The sequence below is a fragment of the Carcharodon carcharias genome, chromosome 17 (assembly GCF_017639515.1).
Source record: "Carcharodon carcharias isolate sCarCar2 chromosome 17, sCarCar2.pri, whole genome shotgun sequence".
Lineage (NCBI taxonomy): Eukaryota > Metazoa > Chordata > Chondrichthyes > Lamniformes > Lamnidae > Carcharodon > Carcharodon carcharias.
Window position 1 is genome coordinate 25,602,493 of NC_054483.1, and position 17,994 is coordinate 25,620,486.

Here is a 17,994-nt window from a genome sequence, read left to right on the forward strand (position 1 = left end):
AGATGGGATAATGCTGACATGTTATTCTAGATGACTTGGGAGCAAAGTGTTTTTCCCAAACAGGGACAAAAGGAAAAGAGGGCAGAAAGGGGGAGAGAATGCAGCTGTTGAAGGATATAAAGAAGTGGCCTTGTGTCCAAGGACATATGACTAAGGTGAAGAGTATGGCTAAACATGAAAACATGAACAGGAAAGAAAATGGAGAGCAGGAGTTAGGGAGTACAGGAAGAGCAGTGAATCTCGGATGGGGTAGGGGAAGCAAAAATTATCCCCCAGTTCAAGCTGTGCACAGCTCAGTTTAAGGATAAAACGAACACAGAATACAATCAACAATTGTTCTTCACTCCAAATGCCTCCTCATCACTTCCCACTGCCAGCATTTCCAATGCATTTGTTTCGTAAAGGATGTTTGAAGAGTTACTTTAAAAAAAGCCTGAAAATATTCAGGTCTGTCTTCGCTAGACCACAATGGGGAGATTGTAGACTGAGAGTCAAATTCTTCAAAGCAATTCCCTCCCCAGGTGAACATTTTTCTAGTGCTTGTTTCCTAAGACAGATATCTACAAGCACCAGCTGTACATAAATGCTGCATTATCAGATTGAGAACAAACCGTTAGTTCCATTTCATTAACTCATTTTATTTACATTAAATTCAGCTAACTTGGTTAATTTAGGCATCAATAATTTACTGCTCAGCAAACAGAAGAACAGAAGGGTGTTGTTTTGCATTGAAAATGTATTACAATCCAGCTTCTGCACTTCCTTCTTTATTCATTCACAGGATGTGGGCTTCGCTGGCTGGGCCAGCATTTATTTACTTCCTACAAACCCTTCTGACAAAAGTACCCTTAATTACACATCAGTTACATTCCTCCCTCTTTGATAAAGACAGACAAGCACTGAAAGAGACAGGGTGAGATCTTAACTTGACACCAACTTTTACATGAACTGTCATGTGGAATTAACTATGCATCACCCTTGGTATCAAGCACAATTTTACAGGTGTACATGTGGAAGACAAATGGCAGAACAATTATTCCACACAAAAATGTTGACAAAAACACGCTCGAGTTCACCCAAAGGCCATCTTACATGAACATATACTGTACATAACACCCTGTGCAGCAACAATGTTAAGGACAAGACTACAGATGTACGAAATTGCACCTCCTGCAGCTGCAGATGGAAAAGAGACTGAAGGAGGGTGCTTTCAAATAGATGTACCAAGTTACAGAAACGTTCTATCATTTTTTGCTCAACCCAGAAGACTAGTTATGGATGAAAGTCAAAACAAACGTAGCATGGGTTTGACACAGGGTTGAAGCCATCTACACGACTCCCTCACCCGCAATGGACTATCTCCTCCCATCAGTCTGACAATTCCAGTTTCCAGCCCAAATCAAGGGTTAGAGACGGTGGACAAATTCTTCTCAATTTGGAAGTAGTTTAGGAATAAGGATTAACTCTAACTTAGTTCAAACTCATCAGCTCAAGCTCTTTTGTTAATCTTTATCCATGACGCTGTGCAGCAGACAATACTGTCCCCTCCAATTTCAGCTACGTTTAGAAATGCCGAGGGCAGGGCGAATACCTGAAACATAATGCATAATCCGTCCACTCCCCCTGCCATTCCCAGCCACCCCAACCGCCCACCTATCCCCAGGCAGTTCCAGCGGATATTGTTAACTCACCTTGCGTGGAGTCACGGGCCCGACCCCCAGTCCCGTCACTGCATGCCGCACCACTGAGACGCCCTGCAAACACAAATGGTGAAGCCACGATTCTCACTTGTGAGCCTGTTGTGTTCAGTTAGCAGCAGCACCCAGCCAGTGCCCTAAATACCCAAGGACTTGCCGGCTTCAAGTGGGACTGCTTCTCTTACATGAGACCAACGCTTCAGCACAGGCTCTGCGTGAGGAAATAGCAAGAGCTCCACCCAGCGACCACAATGGGGGTTGCGAGCCTCGACACCAGCACACTGGTGCCTGCTCCACGACACCAAGGAATAATGTCGACAATGCTGGCTGTCCTCCAGTACCAACTTGGGAGACTATGCCTCACTTGAAAGCTTACATGGGCAAAATTGGCAGCTTTGACCAGAGGGTGCCAGTGCCAAGTTGGCACCCCGATCTTGTCCAATGTTTAGACTTTTTTTTAAGTTGAGGTCAGGAACGAAAACCCAGCTGTGGCGGATTCTCTATGCTTTCTGCTGAAGGGTGCTAATGCCCAATTGCAGTCATCACACTGCCCCCTTGCACTCAGCCCAACCTGGGGGAAGGAACATCGCAGTTCCATACCCCACTTAGCCACTCAACGGACAGACACGAGAAAGAAGCAACTTTTGCTGGGGAAGGGAGAAAGCAGAAATAATAATCAAGAGAGTAACTAGAATGCAGTCAACCAAGGGAGGAAGGATGTTGCACACAGAAGTAGACAGTTTGAAATCCAATGCATTTAAAAGGTGGCACCAGTGCCGGAATTGGACCTACTTTGCGTTAACTCACCTGGGCTATGCTACTCATTGCAGCTGTACTGTGATCAACATCACAGACAATCCAACCTCCCCTCCCTGTGACAACAACTGGGTGCAACTTATATTTTTAATGCTCTCGAGTGTGCAGCTTTCAGAATGCTCGCTACCTAAAGCTCAAGGTGGCAAAGACAAGAACATTTCCATCACCAGCACCACCCACTCAAAACTCCAGTTGAACTGGCTCGTCTGATTTGAACTGTGCAAGTCTCAAAAGCGTGCTGGAACAGAAACTTGACCATTACCTTCACACCCATTTTAAAATTTTTGGTCATGAAATGTTGCCCTAATTTAAAATTCCAAACAGGTAAATGTGGCTTGCTTCGCATCACGTGCAAGCAGTCCATGCAGCATTTAATCATAGGCTCCTGCCTGTGCTTGTCTTAACGCATAATATAAGAAGCACTTCTCCCCCCCTGCACAAGTTCAGATCAGAGGAGAAAAATAGCAAAGGTATTTTCAAAAAAATACACTGCAAATCGCTAAACATCAAGCGTTTTAAGCCAGGTACAAATACTTAAGTTACAGCATTTCTTAAGACACAAACTTTCACCTGCAAATGAAGGTCCACCTGGAAGAGAGGTCAAAGCATGCATTTGTATAGTCTGAGGACAACACATGCACCGACTATGAACTCTTATGCATTAGCGCTTTTTTGATCACAAAACTCATTTTCTACACTCAATGTTTCACAAGCAGAATGCTCCTGTACCAGTGGACAGCACCGCCCAGTGCTCCCACTGAACTTCCTGCTGCTCACAAGCGTAGCAGGAGACCCAAGCAACCCACCCGCCCGCCTTCCCTCTGCATCTTCCAACTCTGAGTGGAGAAGGTACCTGCAGCAGTTAAGGGTGGCCCACTTTGAGCTCAGCAGGCAGATAGCTACCTCAAACCCCACCCAAGTAGTGCAGACAGCCAAACACGTCACAGGGCTCTTAGAGAGCTAGCTGAAGCAGTGATCTTTTATCACTTGACTGCTGCATCAATGGCCAAGGCTGGCTGCACTGCAACATTTCTGGGGGCATAACAGATGGAAAGATACTTTCATTTCAGCAATGTCCAAATAAATACACAAGTGGCAAAATTTTCTCAACTATTCTGCACTTCAGTATCAATGGAAAGCACTTCAAAGACTCAATGCCACGCAGAAACTGGACTTTTAAAAGCAGACTGGGTAAGCTTGAAAGCAACAGGTAACTTTGGACCAATGATTCCCCAAACTTTTCGGCAGTGGGGGTTTTCCTTGCCTCTGGTGTTGATTAATTGATAGAGATTGATTGACATGAACAGATGCTAAGTTCCTGGTCATTGCATTCTGACAACTAAGATGACAGAAGAAATGGAACAGAACTTGGTCCTTTTTCCAGTGAATCGTGTTCCCAACTCACTATGTTTTTTTCTTGGAAACAACTGCCAGGAAATAACCTATTCTTGCATGATGATTGAGGCACAGTAGGAAAGAAAAATTTCATCTAATAGGACTGAACTGGAAGGCAGGGAACTTGGGCTTTTGCCATTTTATATCCTGGAATGAAAAAGGTAAAGGCAGTGGACTGGCTTCATCGAGCAGGAGGAGTCAACTATTGACTTTCAAAACATCTACTCTGAAAAAAAATGCTCAAAAACCACCTGATCGTATGGTGAATGAATCAGCAAGGAGCTTGACAGAGTATACACTGGCTACCTTCTCTAACACTTTGCACACCCAGGGATACTGCTCCAATCAATGCTCATTTCTCAGGCTGCTACTAGATGCCTGGCATTGGGTATCTGACAGTGAATGACAGGTATCAGGAGCTCCACTTTCTCACACAGGGCCTGAACACTAAAAGGTGACAATCTCACCCGCTCCTGCCAGTTGATCCATTTGAGGGCATTTTTCTTCATAAAAATACAGAATCTTATGAAGGCATTAAGCACACTTTTTCTTATTCATTCACAGGGTGTGGGCTTCGCTGGCTGGGCCAAAATTTATTGCTCATCCCTAGTTGCACTTGAGAAGGTGGTGGTGAGCTGCCTTATTGAACCGCTGCAGTCCATGTGGTGTAGGTACACCCACAGTGCTGTTAGGGAGGGAGTTCCAGGATTTTGATCCAACGGCAGTGAAGGAACGGTGATATATTTCCAAGTCAGGATGGTGAATGACTTGGAGGGGAACTTCCAGGTGGTGGTGTTCCCAGCTATCTGCTGCCCTTGTCCTTCTAGATGGTATTGGTTGTGAGTTCGGAAGGTGCTGTCTAAGGAGCCTTGCTGAATTCCTGCAGCGCATCTTGTAGATGGTACGCACTGCTGCTGCTGTGCATCAGTGGTGGAGGGAGTGAATGATTTTGGATACGGTGCCAATCAAGCGGGCTGCTTTGTCCAGGGTGGTGTGTCAAGCTTCTTGAGAGTTGTGGCAGCTGCACTCATCCAGGCAAATGGGGAGTATTCCATCACACACCTGACTTGTGCCTTGCTTACTTACTGCACGCTATCAATACCTTTTTAAAATGGTCTTTTTTTAAAGTTAATTTTCATTAGCTTTGCCCCTGCATTCATTAGGTCAACAGGTTCCTGCCTGGAGTGGGACAAACACTTGCAGATAATTGGAGATTCAACTTGTGAATAATCAGAATAGCAAACCTTGCCAATACATAGGGGTCCATATGATTGGCGGCTTCTATTGATGGATTCAAAATTAATGCTTCTAAAAAAAATGGCTTTCCCTACAACTGAGCACAAATAAGGTTACTACCAATTACATATTTAATGCAAATAATTCAGCATCCCATGAGTTTTACACGTTCCTCTGTCTAGTTAACTGTATTTTATTTACAAATCTCTTTTAAAAAGTCATGCGCATTGAGAGGTTAGTTGAAGATTTGTCACAGCGTAACAAACTGGTGGACAAATCCAAATGAACATGACAAAGCCAAAAGATACATTCACGCCAATGATTCACTCGAAACTCAAATTGTGAGCAGCTCAGTACTGAAGTCATCAACATACCATTGAGGTTGCTTCCTGGGGTCAAGGAGCCGCCTTGTTTCTGTGTGTCGTAGGCCGGACCAATGTTAGAAAGATCCTACAAGAGAGTTTCAAGCAGCAAGGCAGTTTCAGTAAGCATCACACACCACAGAGTTCAGATATCCAGCTGTGCTGGCATAAGCACGACATGCTGAATAACCTCCTTTGGAACTATAACATTCGATAGCAGACCTCAACGCTCTCTTTTAAACTATTTAAAGCACATCACCATTTCAATTGACATATTTTTAATCCTGCCGTGAAAGTTAGTGGAGGATGCAGAGTTTTTATAGTGTTTTAAAGGTTGGAAGATGTGAGAGGCGATGCCACAGAGGAATTTGAACACAAGGAAGAGAATTTTAAAATTGAGTTGTTGGTGGACTGTGTCACAATCATCTAGTTTCATGGTTTATATTAATATTTTAGAGGTAAAACTTTTGGTTGTCTGAATTAAAGTGTAAAATATTAGGTAAGAACATAAGAACTAGGAGCAGGAGCAGGCAATTCAGCCCCTCAAGCCTACACCACCATTCAACACGATCATGGCTGATCTCATTTCGGCGTCAGCTCCAATTTCCCGCCCTCTCCCCATAACCTTTCAACCCGTTACTAATTAAAAATCTGTCTATCTCCTCCTTAAATTTATTTAGAGTCCTACAGATTCACAGAATTCCACAGATTCACAACCCTTTGGGAAAAGTAATTCCTCCTCATCTACTATTTCTTAGCCTAAAACTATGGCCCTTTGTTCTAGAATGTCCCACATTGGGGAAACATCCGCTCCATGTCTACTTTGTTTATCCCTTTTAGCATCTTATATACCTCAATTAGATCTCCTCTCATCCTTCCAAACTTGACTCTTTAGAGCAAGTATAGGCTAAACTGCTCAATCTCTCCTCTTAAGACAAGCCTCGCATCTCTGGAATCAATCTAGTGAACCTCCTCTGAACTGCCTCCAATGCAACTGCATCCTTCCTCAACTAAGAGGACCAAAACTGTGCACAGTATTCCAAGTGTGGGCTCACCAATGCCTTAAACAGTTGCAATAACACTTACTTATTTTATACTCTATTCCTTTAGCAATAAATGCCAACATTCCATTTGCCTTCCTTATTACCTGCTGCACCTGAATACTAGCTTTCAACGATTCATGCAAAAGGATACTCAGATCCCTCTGCACTGAAGCATTCTGAAGTTTCTCTCCATTTAAATAAGATAAATGGAAAAGCGTGGTTAAGAAATTAACAACCTTAACCTTAATTCAAAACAAACATGCCTGGGTTAATTACAGATCAAGGTAATGTGTTTATTAATAAGGTCTGAATAGAAGAGGGGCAGCTATTAAACAGCTGGACAACTAGAGACAGGGTGTCTGAGCTGTATTGTCCTGCCTTAATCAGAAAGATGAATTATTAATGCAGGCTTCAGGGTCAAGAGGTTTGGTTTCAAAGCTGAAGGTGAATTAATGTAAATATCCAATGGACGTCTCAACTAGCCTCTCTTGCCTTAGGCGTGAGCGATTCAGGGTGGAGCCTTGGCTGTAATTCAGTGAAATTATACATGGCTTGTCACCAGAAGGTCTTTGGGGCTGGAGCTGAAAGCCACCAAGTTAGTGGGTGTGAGCCCTCAGTTCAGTTGGCAGACTGAGATAGACAGTCTGCTCAGGGCTGAAAAGCAGCTGGAGAGAAGGAAAAGGGCCGTCAGAAATCACAAGTATTTCTGAGGTGGAGTCACTACGCAGTGAAGCCCAGGCTTGTGCTGGAGGGTCCACAATCATGAGGTTCTGAGGAAGCAGTGCAGGGTCGTTGAGCTGGAGGCTTGTGGAAGGACCCTAAGTAAAGTCAAACCTCAAAGAATAGCAGGAATGCTAAGACATACTGAGTGCTGTGACACATGGGTTTGGTCCCAGGGAAGTGGATAACCTTCAAGAATCTGATAAGGATCCAAAGGCTTTTTTGGCCAGGGTGAGCATCATAAGGAAGTGAAGGTTCACTTGAAAGTTTTAGTCCAGAAAAGCAAAATGATGCTGGAAATCTGAAACAAAAACAAAAAATGTTGGAAAAGCTCAGCAGGTCTAGCAGTATCTGTGGAGAGAGAAATAGTTAACGTTTTGAGTCCGTATGAACCTTCTTCAGAGCTGAAAGGGCTCGACTCAAAATGTTAACTGTTTCTCTCTCCACAGGTGCTGCCAGGCCTGAGATTTTCCAGCATTTTCTGTAAATGTGATTGTGTTATATTCTGCTTTTCGATGTAAGGTATAAGGAGTGTATTCACCTTAAGACTGTTTATTTCATAGTGTTGGCTTCACTTGCTTCTTGTCTGGTAAAATCTATCTGCATTTTAAACCTTGAATCTTGTAGCTTTATTGTTTCAGTAGATAATGGGGATTTCAAATTTGTTTGAAAGTTTACGGTCTCTCAGTGATCGTACCAAATGGCAGTCAGTGTCGGTCAGCAAGCACCAGGGTGATGGATGAGTGGGACTTAGTGCACCTTTGGATATGGGCACAATAGTTTTGGGTGATGTTAATTTTATGGAATGTCGAAGATGGGAGGCCAGCCAAGAGAGCACTGGAATAGTCAAAACTGGAGGTAAACAAGCATGGGGAGAGGGCTTCGGCAGCCGATAAGCTGAGGTGGGGCAGAGTGGGGCAATATTACATAGACAGTCTTTGAGATAGGGGGTGAGGGGTCAGAAGCTCACTTCCTGGTCAATTCAGACAGCAGAATGGTCTGGATTAGCCTGAGACAGTGACCACAGAGAAGCTTAGAATTGATGAAGAGGGAATGGAATCCAAATATGCAAAGACTGCTCTGTAAAGCAACTGCTCACAAAGAAAATATTTGCACACTTACTCCTGCATTTCTCCTCTTACTCCACCATCCCTCCATTACCTTTTATGTTTAATACTCCAATGCTTTGTGACATAGAAAAGAATCAACTACATTGTTGCAATATTTAAAGCAACTTAGTTATGAAGCAGTGCAGTAACATTGAAGTCAGTTATACTTCAGAACTGCACTCATTTGAAAAAGCAGGGGACTAACTAAAATATACTCCCTTGAGCTTATTAATTATTCTCTGCATTGAACATGGTGAACATTGGAAGGTATTGTTCTTGTGTCACAGATCTCTCAGCTGAAGGGGGCAGCAACATAGGGGATGCTTATCTATTCATCAACTTTTTAAAAAAACCCACAAAGCACCTGTCAAGGACAAAACATGAAAACAACGTGGAGAGTTTGAATATGAATACAATCTATTCAGTTTTTTTTAACCTTGCTCATGTTTAAAGAAATAATTTCATGTTGCAAGCTGATCCCATAAACTTGATACCCAACGAAAACCTCCCATTGTCTTACAACTGCTGCACAGCACCAAATTTCACAGCACACAAGTAACAGAAGTAGTTCATGCGGCCCCTTGAAACTGCACCGCCGTTCAATAAGATCTCGCTGAACTTGTACATGAATTCCATCTTTCCACCCGATCTCCATACCCCTCAATCCCACTGAAGCACCAAAAATCAACTGATCTGTCTTTAATGCGCCCAACATTGGCGTATCCACAGCTCTCTGGGGGAGAGAATTCCAAAGATCTGAAACTCTCTTAGCGAAGAAATTCCTCATTGTCTGTGTGTGAAATGGCCAATCCTTATTCTGAGGCAAAAACAGAAAATACAGGCAAAGCTCAGCAGGTCTGACAGCATCTGTGGAGAGTCTGTGTAACTTTTCTTCAGAACTCTGAAGAAGTCATACGGCTTGAAACGTTAACTCTATTTTTCTCTCCACAGATGCTGTCCAACCTGCTGAGTTTTCCCAGCATTTTCTGTTTTTGTTTCAGATTTCCAGCATCTACAGTATTTTGCTTTTATCCCTCATTCTGGTACCCTGACACATCCGTCGAGATCCCTTCCTTGCTCGGGTAAGCAGCTGCTCAGTATCCACCCTGTCAAACCCTTGAAGAATTTTATATGTTTCAATCAGATTGCCTCTCAATCTCCCAAACTCCAGACAATCCAGGTCCCTTTCTACTCAATTTCTCCTTAAAGGAGAACCCTCTCATTCCAGAAATCCATCCAGCGAATCTCATTTTCTGCCACATGAATATGCTTTGCTGCGCTGGATGCCACTAGAAATCCATCAACAATGTTTCAGGCAAGGAAGCTATTTTACATTGTCTCAGGTTAAAAAGTTTAAAAGCCAATGCAAAATGGAGTAGCTGAACTAAGCAGAGACACAGTTTTATCAAGCCAATGGTTTGTTGTTGAGTGCACAGACTTGGCTCTGATGACTGGCACCGCTTTGATGATGTCTTCACTTTGCTGGCATGCAATTGCACCTCTCATCTCCTTACTTGGAACAGGGCTCTTACCTGGTCTAGCAGCCCAAACTTAGGGTACTCTTCCTGTGGGTCCTTGCTACCAGGATCTGGGTTCTCCTTCACCAGGAACACATCCCGCTCTTTGGTCTGAAATTTCAGGGACATCCAAAATCGGTTACAGGTTCCACAATTTATCCCAAATGCAACAAGTGAATGGTGAACAACGCAAATAAAAACTTTTCATACCCCCTCACAACACCTGCCTTCAAACATGCCAACGGTTTTTGTTCTGCTTCTCAGATACTGGTTATTCAGTGTGGCTCTTCACCCCAGATGGTAAGAACCCAGGTGATGATGAAGTGCATTCTTTGAAGACTGTGCTAATCACCACAAGGGGTAAAGTTTAACAAGTTCCAATGCTGAGCACAAGGGAGAAATCAGCAATGAGATACACTTGGTGCATCCCCTAGTTCCTTCACTCCACCAATGGCAGCAGCGCCTTCAACATCAGCAATTTCTTAAATAAATTCTTCCTCCTCAAAGACATTCTGATCATGTTTCTGGTCACCCCTCTTCATGTCTCCTTCTTTGGCTCGATGTCATTTTTTTGTCTGATTCTGCTGCTGTGAAGCATCTTGCAACATGTTACGACATGAAAGGGGTTAGACAAATTCAAGCTACTGCTGCTCTGGGAACCAAGGCTGGCTGTGTGTATGCACAGGGCAGTGATACAGGCGGGCAGACAGACGCACCTCTGTCATGGTGTAGTTTTGGTCTCCTCATTTAAAAAAGGATATAAATGCGTTAGAAGCAATTCATACAAGGCTCACTCGACTGATACCTGGGATGGTTGGGGGGGTTGTTGGGGGGGTGCGTGAGGGTGTGTTATCTTAAGAGGAAAGGTTGGTCAGGCTGGATTGGGGTATCCATTGGAGTTTAGATGAATGAGGGGTGATCTAATGAAAACATACAAGATCCTGAGGGGACTTGACAGGATGGGTGCTGAAGGGATATTTCTCCTTGTAGGAGAGACTCGAACTGGGGAACACAATTTAAAAATAAGGGGTCTCTCAACTAAGATGGAGATGAAGATTTTTTTCTCTGAAAGGGTTGTGAGTCCTTGGAACCCTTTCCCTCAGAGTGTTGGAGGCAGGGTCGTTGAATATTTTTAAGGCAGAGGTAGATAGATTCTTGACTAACAAAGAAGTCAAAGTGTATCAGGGGTAGGTAGAACGTGGAGTTGAGTCAGGGCAGTCATGATCTCATTGAATGGCGAAGCAGACTCAAGGGGCCGAATGGCCTACTCCTGCTCCTCATTCGTATGTTCGTTTAGGTACAGACAAACTCAGCAACGTTGGGTACGGTACAAACAATGAAGCTACATGTGTACTTATGTCACTTAAGCCATCAAGCGTGCCAAGATGCTATCTGAGCCCAAACTGAGTAAGCCATCTAACCTTATGTTGTCACTCCAGCAGAGATATGAAAGATTAAGATAGTGATCCAGCTCCACTCAGTATTATGACAGCTGAAAGGCAGACTCATATCCCTCTTGTGAACTGCAATGTTGGGCAGCTGAAGTGCAGCTAACTCTTAGTATATGTGGGCAAAAGCACATCAAGTGTTGAATGAAGATTAGAACCCAGTTCAGATGGGGAATGCAAACCCCTGACAGCACACATCGCAAAGGCGGTAGCATAAATTTACACCTTCATTCGCAGGCCCAGAGCAAGTTACAAAACCTGCTCATTCATCAGTAGGTAAGGAGTTCTACCAGGTTACTACCCAAGCTGGGAGGGTGAACATCAACACTTGTCTGTTCATCTCACAAAAAGAGTTAATCATTCATTTGTGAAAGCATCACATTCTCACTCAATCCTTTCACCACACCTGTCCTTTGTTGCTCTCCAGTCAAGGTTAGTCTTCATATTGGGATGCAGGAAAACACAGCTTTTGTCCACTTTCTGTTCCACCAATCTCAGTGTGCTATTAGTGGGAAACTACATTCACATCCAGAGGATCCAAGAGACGTATTTCTTGGCCTCACCCAGCACACACCATTGCTGAGGTGGGGAAAGAGGGTGGACAGTGCACGTGAGGTCACACAAGTAGATAGCTCCAAACGAGTGTGATAATGACCAGATAATCTGTTTGTCTCGATGAGGGAAAAATATTAACCAGGAAACGGGGAGAAATCCCCTCCTCTTCCTCAAAGTAGTGCCACGGGATCCTTTTCCCAGAGAGCAGAAGGAGCCTCAGTTTACAGCGCAGCACAATCTCAGTACGGCGCTGGAGTGTCAGACTTCAGTTTTGGGTTCCTGTCTCTTGGGACGTGAGCCCACAATCTTGTGGATGGGAATGCTTTGCTGACAAGTGTCCTGGGCCATCTCTATGTGGCACAAAGCTCAGGAGGACAAAACTGACCTGCTGGGCAGCACCACAACTCAATGGAAATAACACTAGAAATAATCAAGAGTCAGCACAACTGGGATCTCAGGAACGACCCATTATTGTGCCAAGTTCAGAAATGTTACTTAGGGCTCTGACTTCAGCAAGACCGTCAAATCCTGCCGGCCTAAAATTCCACCCTTAATCTTTATCGCAAAGCAGGTCAATTACCTGATATATGTGAAACACAGGAAAAAGACAAGCCACGGCAGCAATTTTGATCCCATTCCCATGGGGAGTACACTCACCATCGTCTTCACAATGTTGTTTGGCCAAGTGATTTTGCTAGGTCGCTGTCGGGTAGTCAAACATTCCCAGTATTTGTCAATGAAAGGTATAATATCCTGCAGATAAACAACAGGGCAAGATGCAAGAATGTGGGGTCAAACTGAAACCTCGTACCGCTCATCAGACAACAGGCGAGAAATAAAAACCAAACGCTGAACATTACATTTCAAGACCCAAGCAGAATCAAGGATTCATTATGTCACTGGCAATTCAACTCACCTCTCCTCCCTTGTCAGACACTGTGTCTCACAGTCTCTGTCTAAGGGGGCAAGGCTTCACATGGCCATAAGGTGCAGCTGCAGGTTTTTTTTACTCTTTCATGTGTTGCGGGTGTCACTGGCAAGGACGGCACTTACTGCCCGTTCCTAATAGCCCTTGAGCAGAGTGGCTTGCTAGGTTATTTCAAACGACAGCCAAGAGTCAACCACACTGCTGTGGGTCTAGAGTCACATGTAGGCCAGACCAGGTAAGGACGGCAGACTTCCTTTCCCGAAGGACATTAGTGAACCAGATGGATTTTACGACCGTTGATGAGAGTTTCGTGGTCACCATTACTGATAGTGGCTTTATATTTCAGATTTATGAATTGAATTAAAGTTCCAGATTCGAACCTGTGCCCTCAGAGCATGAGACTGGGGCTCTGGATTCCTAGTCCAGCGATATGACCAAGTGCACCACCGTTTCCCCTCCTTGCTTTGTGAGAGTACACGTGTCATGATGGCAGGTCTGGAAGAGTGGGTCAGGAGCAGGTTCTGCACACACCCCTTCTCCTCCCCAACCCCATCAGCCTCTTAAGTGAAAGGTGACCGTTTTTTAATTAATTCATGGGATATGGGTTTCACTGGCTGGGCCAGCATTTATTGCCCATCCCTAGTTGCCCCTGAGTAGGTGGTGGTGAGCTGCCTTCTTGAACCGCTGCAGGCCATGTGATGTAGGTACACCACCGCGCTGTAAGGGAGGGAGTTCCAGGATTTTGACCCAGCGACCATTTTCATGCAGTAATTGTTTTTAGATATTGCTACTTTAAAATCATTTGAACCCCTGAACCCTGGGGTTGTGGAGGGGAGGTGGGCGTGTGGAAAGAGGAGGGAGGCAGTTTGTGGACTGATCCCACAATTAGTTTTCTGTCCTCACATTCTGCTTTACGAATCAAGCTTCGAACAATTCAGTTAATCCTGGGGCAAATAAAAATTTTAGGCTCTAAGGCATCGCATGGCCTTGCCCGTTCCTACCTCTGCAATTTCCTCCAGCCTTAGATTCCTCCGAGATCTCTGCATTCCTCCAATTCTAGCCTCTTGTGCATCCCCAATTTTAACTACTCCGTCACTGGCTGTTGTGCATTCAGCTACCTCGCCCCAAGCTCTGGAAATCCCTCTCTAAACCTACCCACCTCTCTCTCTCTCTCTCCTAATTTTAAGATTTCTCCATACAACCTATCTCCTATGCGGCTCCTCCTGAGGCTCAATTAGGTGCATTAAACATGCTGTGCGAATGCAAGCTGTTGATGCTGCAGGAACTTGGATAGCCAAAGCTACTATTCTGAGGTTGGGTGATGGAGGGTCTCTTCAGGGACAACACCACCAGCAAGAGAGTCACAACAAGAACTGCTTCAAATCTCTGTGTCACCATTTCTTGAACACCAAATATTTTGAGAAGCTTCCCCCTCCCAGCCCCAGCTGACTGCAAGTGGTTTCCCTTTTCTCTCTGGCAGATATTATTTGTGGCGCTATAGGTGTTTCTGCAGCATTTTCAGGCATTGGCCTTTGATATTTTCAATGAAAATATTGGCCTACAAGAGACAGTATTCAAAAATGACCAAGGATACAAGTTACAAGAGGACTTTACTGGCCAGTCACAGGCCAGAAAGGTTCCTGTCACCTGCTGCACTCAGACAGCGAGTGTCCCAGACTCAATCCTTGCTCAGTACTGAGACAAATTACTGCAGCCAATCCACAGTCAGGGTTTTACATCTGATCTCAGTGAGACATTAGCTCCATGCCCCACTCTGGATCAACATTTATTGTACAACAGCCCTTGCAACCCCATCACAGCCCAGAAAACGAAAAAGCACAAGCGTCAGCAGTGGCTCCACTGTGATACCTCACCTCACTGAGCAGCCAGCTGACACTCACTGTCTAGACTCTGGAATGAAGAACAGCCGCTTGGGCGGAATTGCAGCGGGAAACCAGTTGCTTCAAAACAAGGAATACTGATGGGGATGGGGGAACCTTTGCACAAACAGCCCCTGTGAAATTCCTAAAGTTGCCCAATGCTACTTGTGAAGATCCAATTGCTCAAAGAATCTGCAATGCCTTAAGCTTCATCAGCTTCTCATTCTAAACAGAATCAAACACGAGTCTGTAATGCTGGACAATAGTTCTGTTGCTAGGACACCTGAGAGATAACACAAGTGCCTCGAGATACAGCCTAAGCAATGCAGGCTTCCCATTTGATCGACAAAGTTCTGGAATGAAATCAGTAGCCGGTTGAATGGAGGGAGTGAAGGGACAATGGATGACATTGGATCTCCAAGACTTCCTTTTAGAACTATTGCAGAAGAATTTCCGATTTTTAAAAATTCTTTCATGGGATGCAAATGTCGCTGGCTCAGCCAGCATTTACTCCCCATCCCTAATTGCCCCTTGAGAAGGCAGTGATGAGCCAGCCACCTTCTTGAACCGCTGCAGTCCATGTGGTGTAAGTACACCCACAGTGCTGTTAGGGAGTTCCAAGATTTTAACCCAGCGACAGTGAAGGAACGGTGATATATTTCCAAGTCAAGATGTTGAGTGACTTGGAAGGGAAATTCCAGGTGGTGGTGTTGTTCCCATCCCTTGTCCTTCTAGGTGGCAGAGGTCATGGGTTTGGAAGGTGCCATCGAAGGAGCCTTGGTGAGTTCCTGCAGTGTATCTTATAGGTGGTACAAACTGCTGCTACTGTGCATCGGTGGTGAAGGGAGTGAGTATTTCAGGTGGGGGATGGGGTGCCAATCAAGCAGGCTGCCTGGCTATGCTCCTTATCTGAAAGCTGGAAAGTTGACCAAGAGTCTGGCAAATTTCAATAGCTCAACAACTGCTCTATGATTTAGATCCTGGGCCATTGCCAGGTCGGTTTTGCCCACTGGCACTGCATGGGCAACACACTTAGGGCAGGAATGGGTAAATGCTTCTGGGCTGGACACACAAAGAGGAGCAAGCCATTTAGCTCCTCGAATTGTATATTCAGGATCAACTCTCTCTGCAGCTGTTTGGCCTTCAAGCCTTTGCCCATCGTACCTTATCCTTTGAAAACATGGTTTTGGGATGTTCATCCTGAGTCCGAGAACGCCAGGTCAGATTCGCAAGGCCTGTCAGGCACATTTCCTTCAAATCTGCAAAGGAAGACAAACACTTGCATTTTTACTGTGCCTTTCCCAACCACAAGATCTGCCAAATCACTTTCCACCAATGAAGAAGTACATTTAATCTGTAGTCACTATGCTAATGCAGCAAGTACAGCAGCCCCTTTGCGCACTGCAAGATGCCACAAACTCCAATGTGATAATGACCAGATGATCAGTTTCAGTCATGTTGGCTGAGGGATAAATATTGGTCAGGACACTGAGGAGCGCCTCCTGCTCTTCTTCCAAGTGGGATCTTTTATGTCCACCGAACAGGGCTGATGGGCCCTCGGTGCAATGTCTTCTCCAAAAGATGGTGCCTCTGAGAGCGCAGCACTCTCTCAGTATGTCCACTCTGAAATGAGAGCCAGGGTGGATGAGAGCTTTACTGTTAATAGGTTTTCTGTGTCACACATTCTACAAAGTCATGTACATCACCTTGCTGTTTTGACCCTCCTCCTCAGGGAGGTGGCGATGCAGTGGCAATGTTGCTGGACTAGTCATCCAGAGCCCAGGCTAATGTTCTGAAGACCTGGGTTCAAATCCCACCACATCAGCTGATGGAATTTGAATTCAGTTCACAAAATCTGGAATATAAAGCTGGTCTCAACAATGGTGACCATGAAACTGTCAATGATCAAATCAATCATTAATTGTTGTAAAAAAAAAACCCATCTGGTTTGGGTATGGAAGAAAATCTGTTGTCCTTGCCTGGTCTGGCCTACATGTGACTCCAGACACAGAAATGTGGCCGACTCCTAACTGCCCAAGCAAGCCACTCAGTTCAAAGGCAATTTGGGATGGGCAACAAATGTTGGCCTTGCCAGCGACGCCCGCATCCCATGAAACAATTTTTAAAAATCCCACACCTGCCCCACCAGAGACCTTCAGATGTGACCAACCATTGGCATCTATTTCTCATCCAAACCCATCTCCAGCTCATCCTTTAAGAAGAACACATTTGATCGAATTAAAAACAGAAAATGCTGGAAATTCTCAGGTCAGGCAGCATCTCTGGTGACAAACAGAGCTCATGTTTCAGGCCAATGATGTCCCTTCATCAGAACTCTCTCTCTCTCTTCACAGAAGCTGCCTGAGCATTTCCAGCATTCTAGCTTTTGATTTCAGGTTTCTGGTGTCTGCAACATGTTACAGTACTGTCATTTGGATCACTGGCAGATTGATTCCTCAGCTTGTGTACCCATTCCTGGGCCCAACAGCAAACCCCATCCCTGCTGTTAGCTTATGTCTGGAGGGCTGGTGCTGGAATCAATCTCAGTTATCCCCTCCAAAAAGAAAAATAAAACTGAGTTTCCAAAACTAAAAAGGTCAATTCATGAGGACTGGTTGTGTTCCTCACAGTGTAGAATATTAGAAATTCTAACTTTTTTTTATTAATTTACAGGATACGGGTGTCACTGGCTAGGCTAGCATTTATTGCCCATCCCTAATTGCCCTTGAGGAGATGGTCATGAGCTGCCAACTTGAACCACTGCAGTCCATGTGGTGTAGGTACACCCGCCGTACTGTTAGGGAGGGAGTTCCAGGATTTTGACCCAGCGACAGTGAAGGAACAGCGATATAGTTTCAAGTCAGGATTGGTGAGCGATTCGGAGGGGAACTTCCAGGTGGTGGTGTTCCCATCTGTCTGCTGCCCTTGTCCTTCTAGATGGTAGCGGTCGTGGGTTTGGTAGGAGCTGTCGAAGAAGCCTTGATAAGTTCCTGCAGTGCATCTTGTAGATGGTACACACTGCTGCTACTGTGCGTCGGTGGTGGAGGGAGTGAATGTTTGCAGATGGGGTGCCAATCAAGTAGGTTGCTTTGTCCTGCATGGTGTCAAGCTTCTTGAGTCTTGCTGGAGCTGAACTCATCCAGGCAAGTGAAGAGTAACCCATTACACTCCTGACTTGTGCCTTGTAGATAGTGGACAGGCTTTGAGGAGTCAGGTGAGTTACTCATTGCATGATTCCTAGCCTCTGACCTGTTCTTGTAGCCACAGTATTTATATGGCCAGCCCAGT

General features: G+C 44.9%; 1 protein-coding gene across 4 annotated transcripts in view; it reads right to left on the reverse strand.

Annotated features, from left to right (window-relative positions):
- The window catches only part of ash2l (ash2 like, histone lysine methyltransferase complex subunit), a 47,377-nt gene that overhangs the window by 14,826 nt on the left and 14,557 nt on the right, over positions 1-17,994 (reverse strand). For 2 of the 4 annotated variants that reach the window (XM_041209736.1, XM_041209740.1), the window contains exons 5-10: positions 15,871-15,965; positions 12,556-12,651; positions 9,911-10,006; positions 5,519-5,594; positions 3,084-3,101; positions 1,692-1,754 (exon numbers count right to left, since the gene is read on the reverse strand). In XM_041209736.1, the coding sequence (XP_041065670.1) occupies positions 1,692-1,754; positions 3,084-3,101; positions 5,519-5,594; positions 9,911-10,006; positions 12,556-12,651; positions 15,871-15,965 (444 nt within the window). The remainder of the gene's footprint in view (positions 1-1,691; positions 1,755-3,083; positions 3,102-5,518; positions 5,595-9,910; positions 10,007-12,555; positions 12,652-15,870; positions 15,966-17,994) is intronic. The other 2 variants (XM_041209737.1, XM_041209739.1) reach the window with 2 other exon arrangements.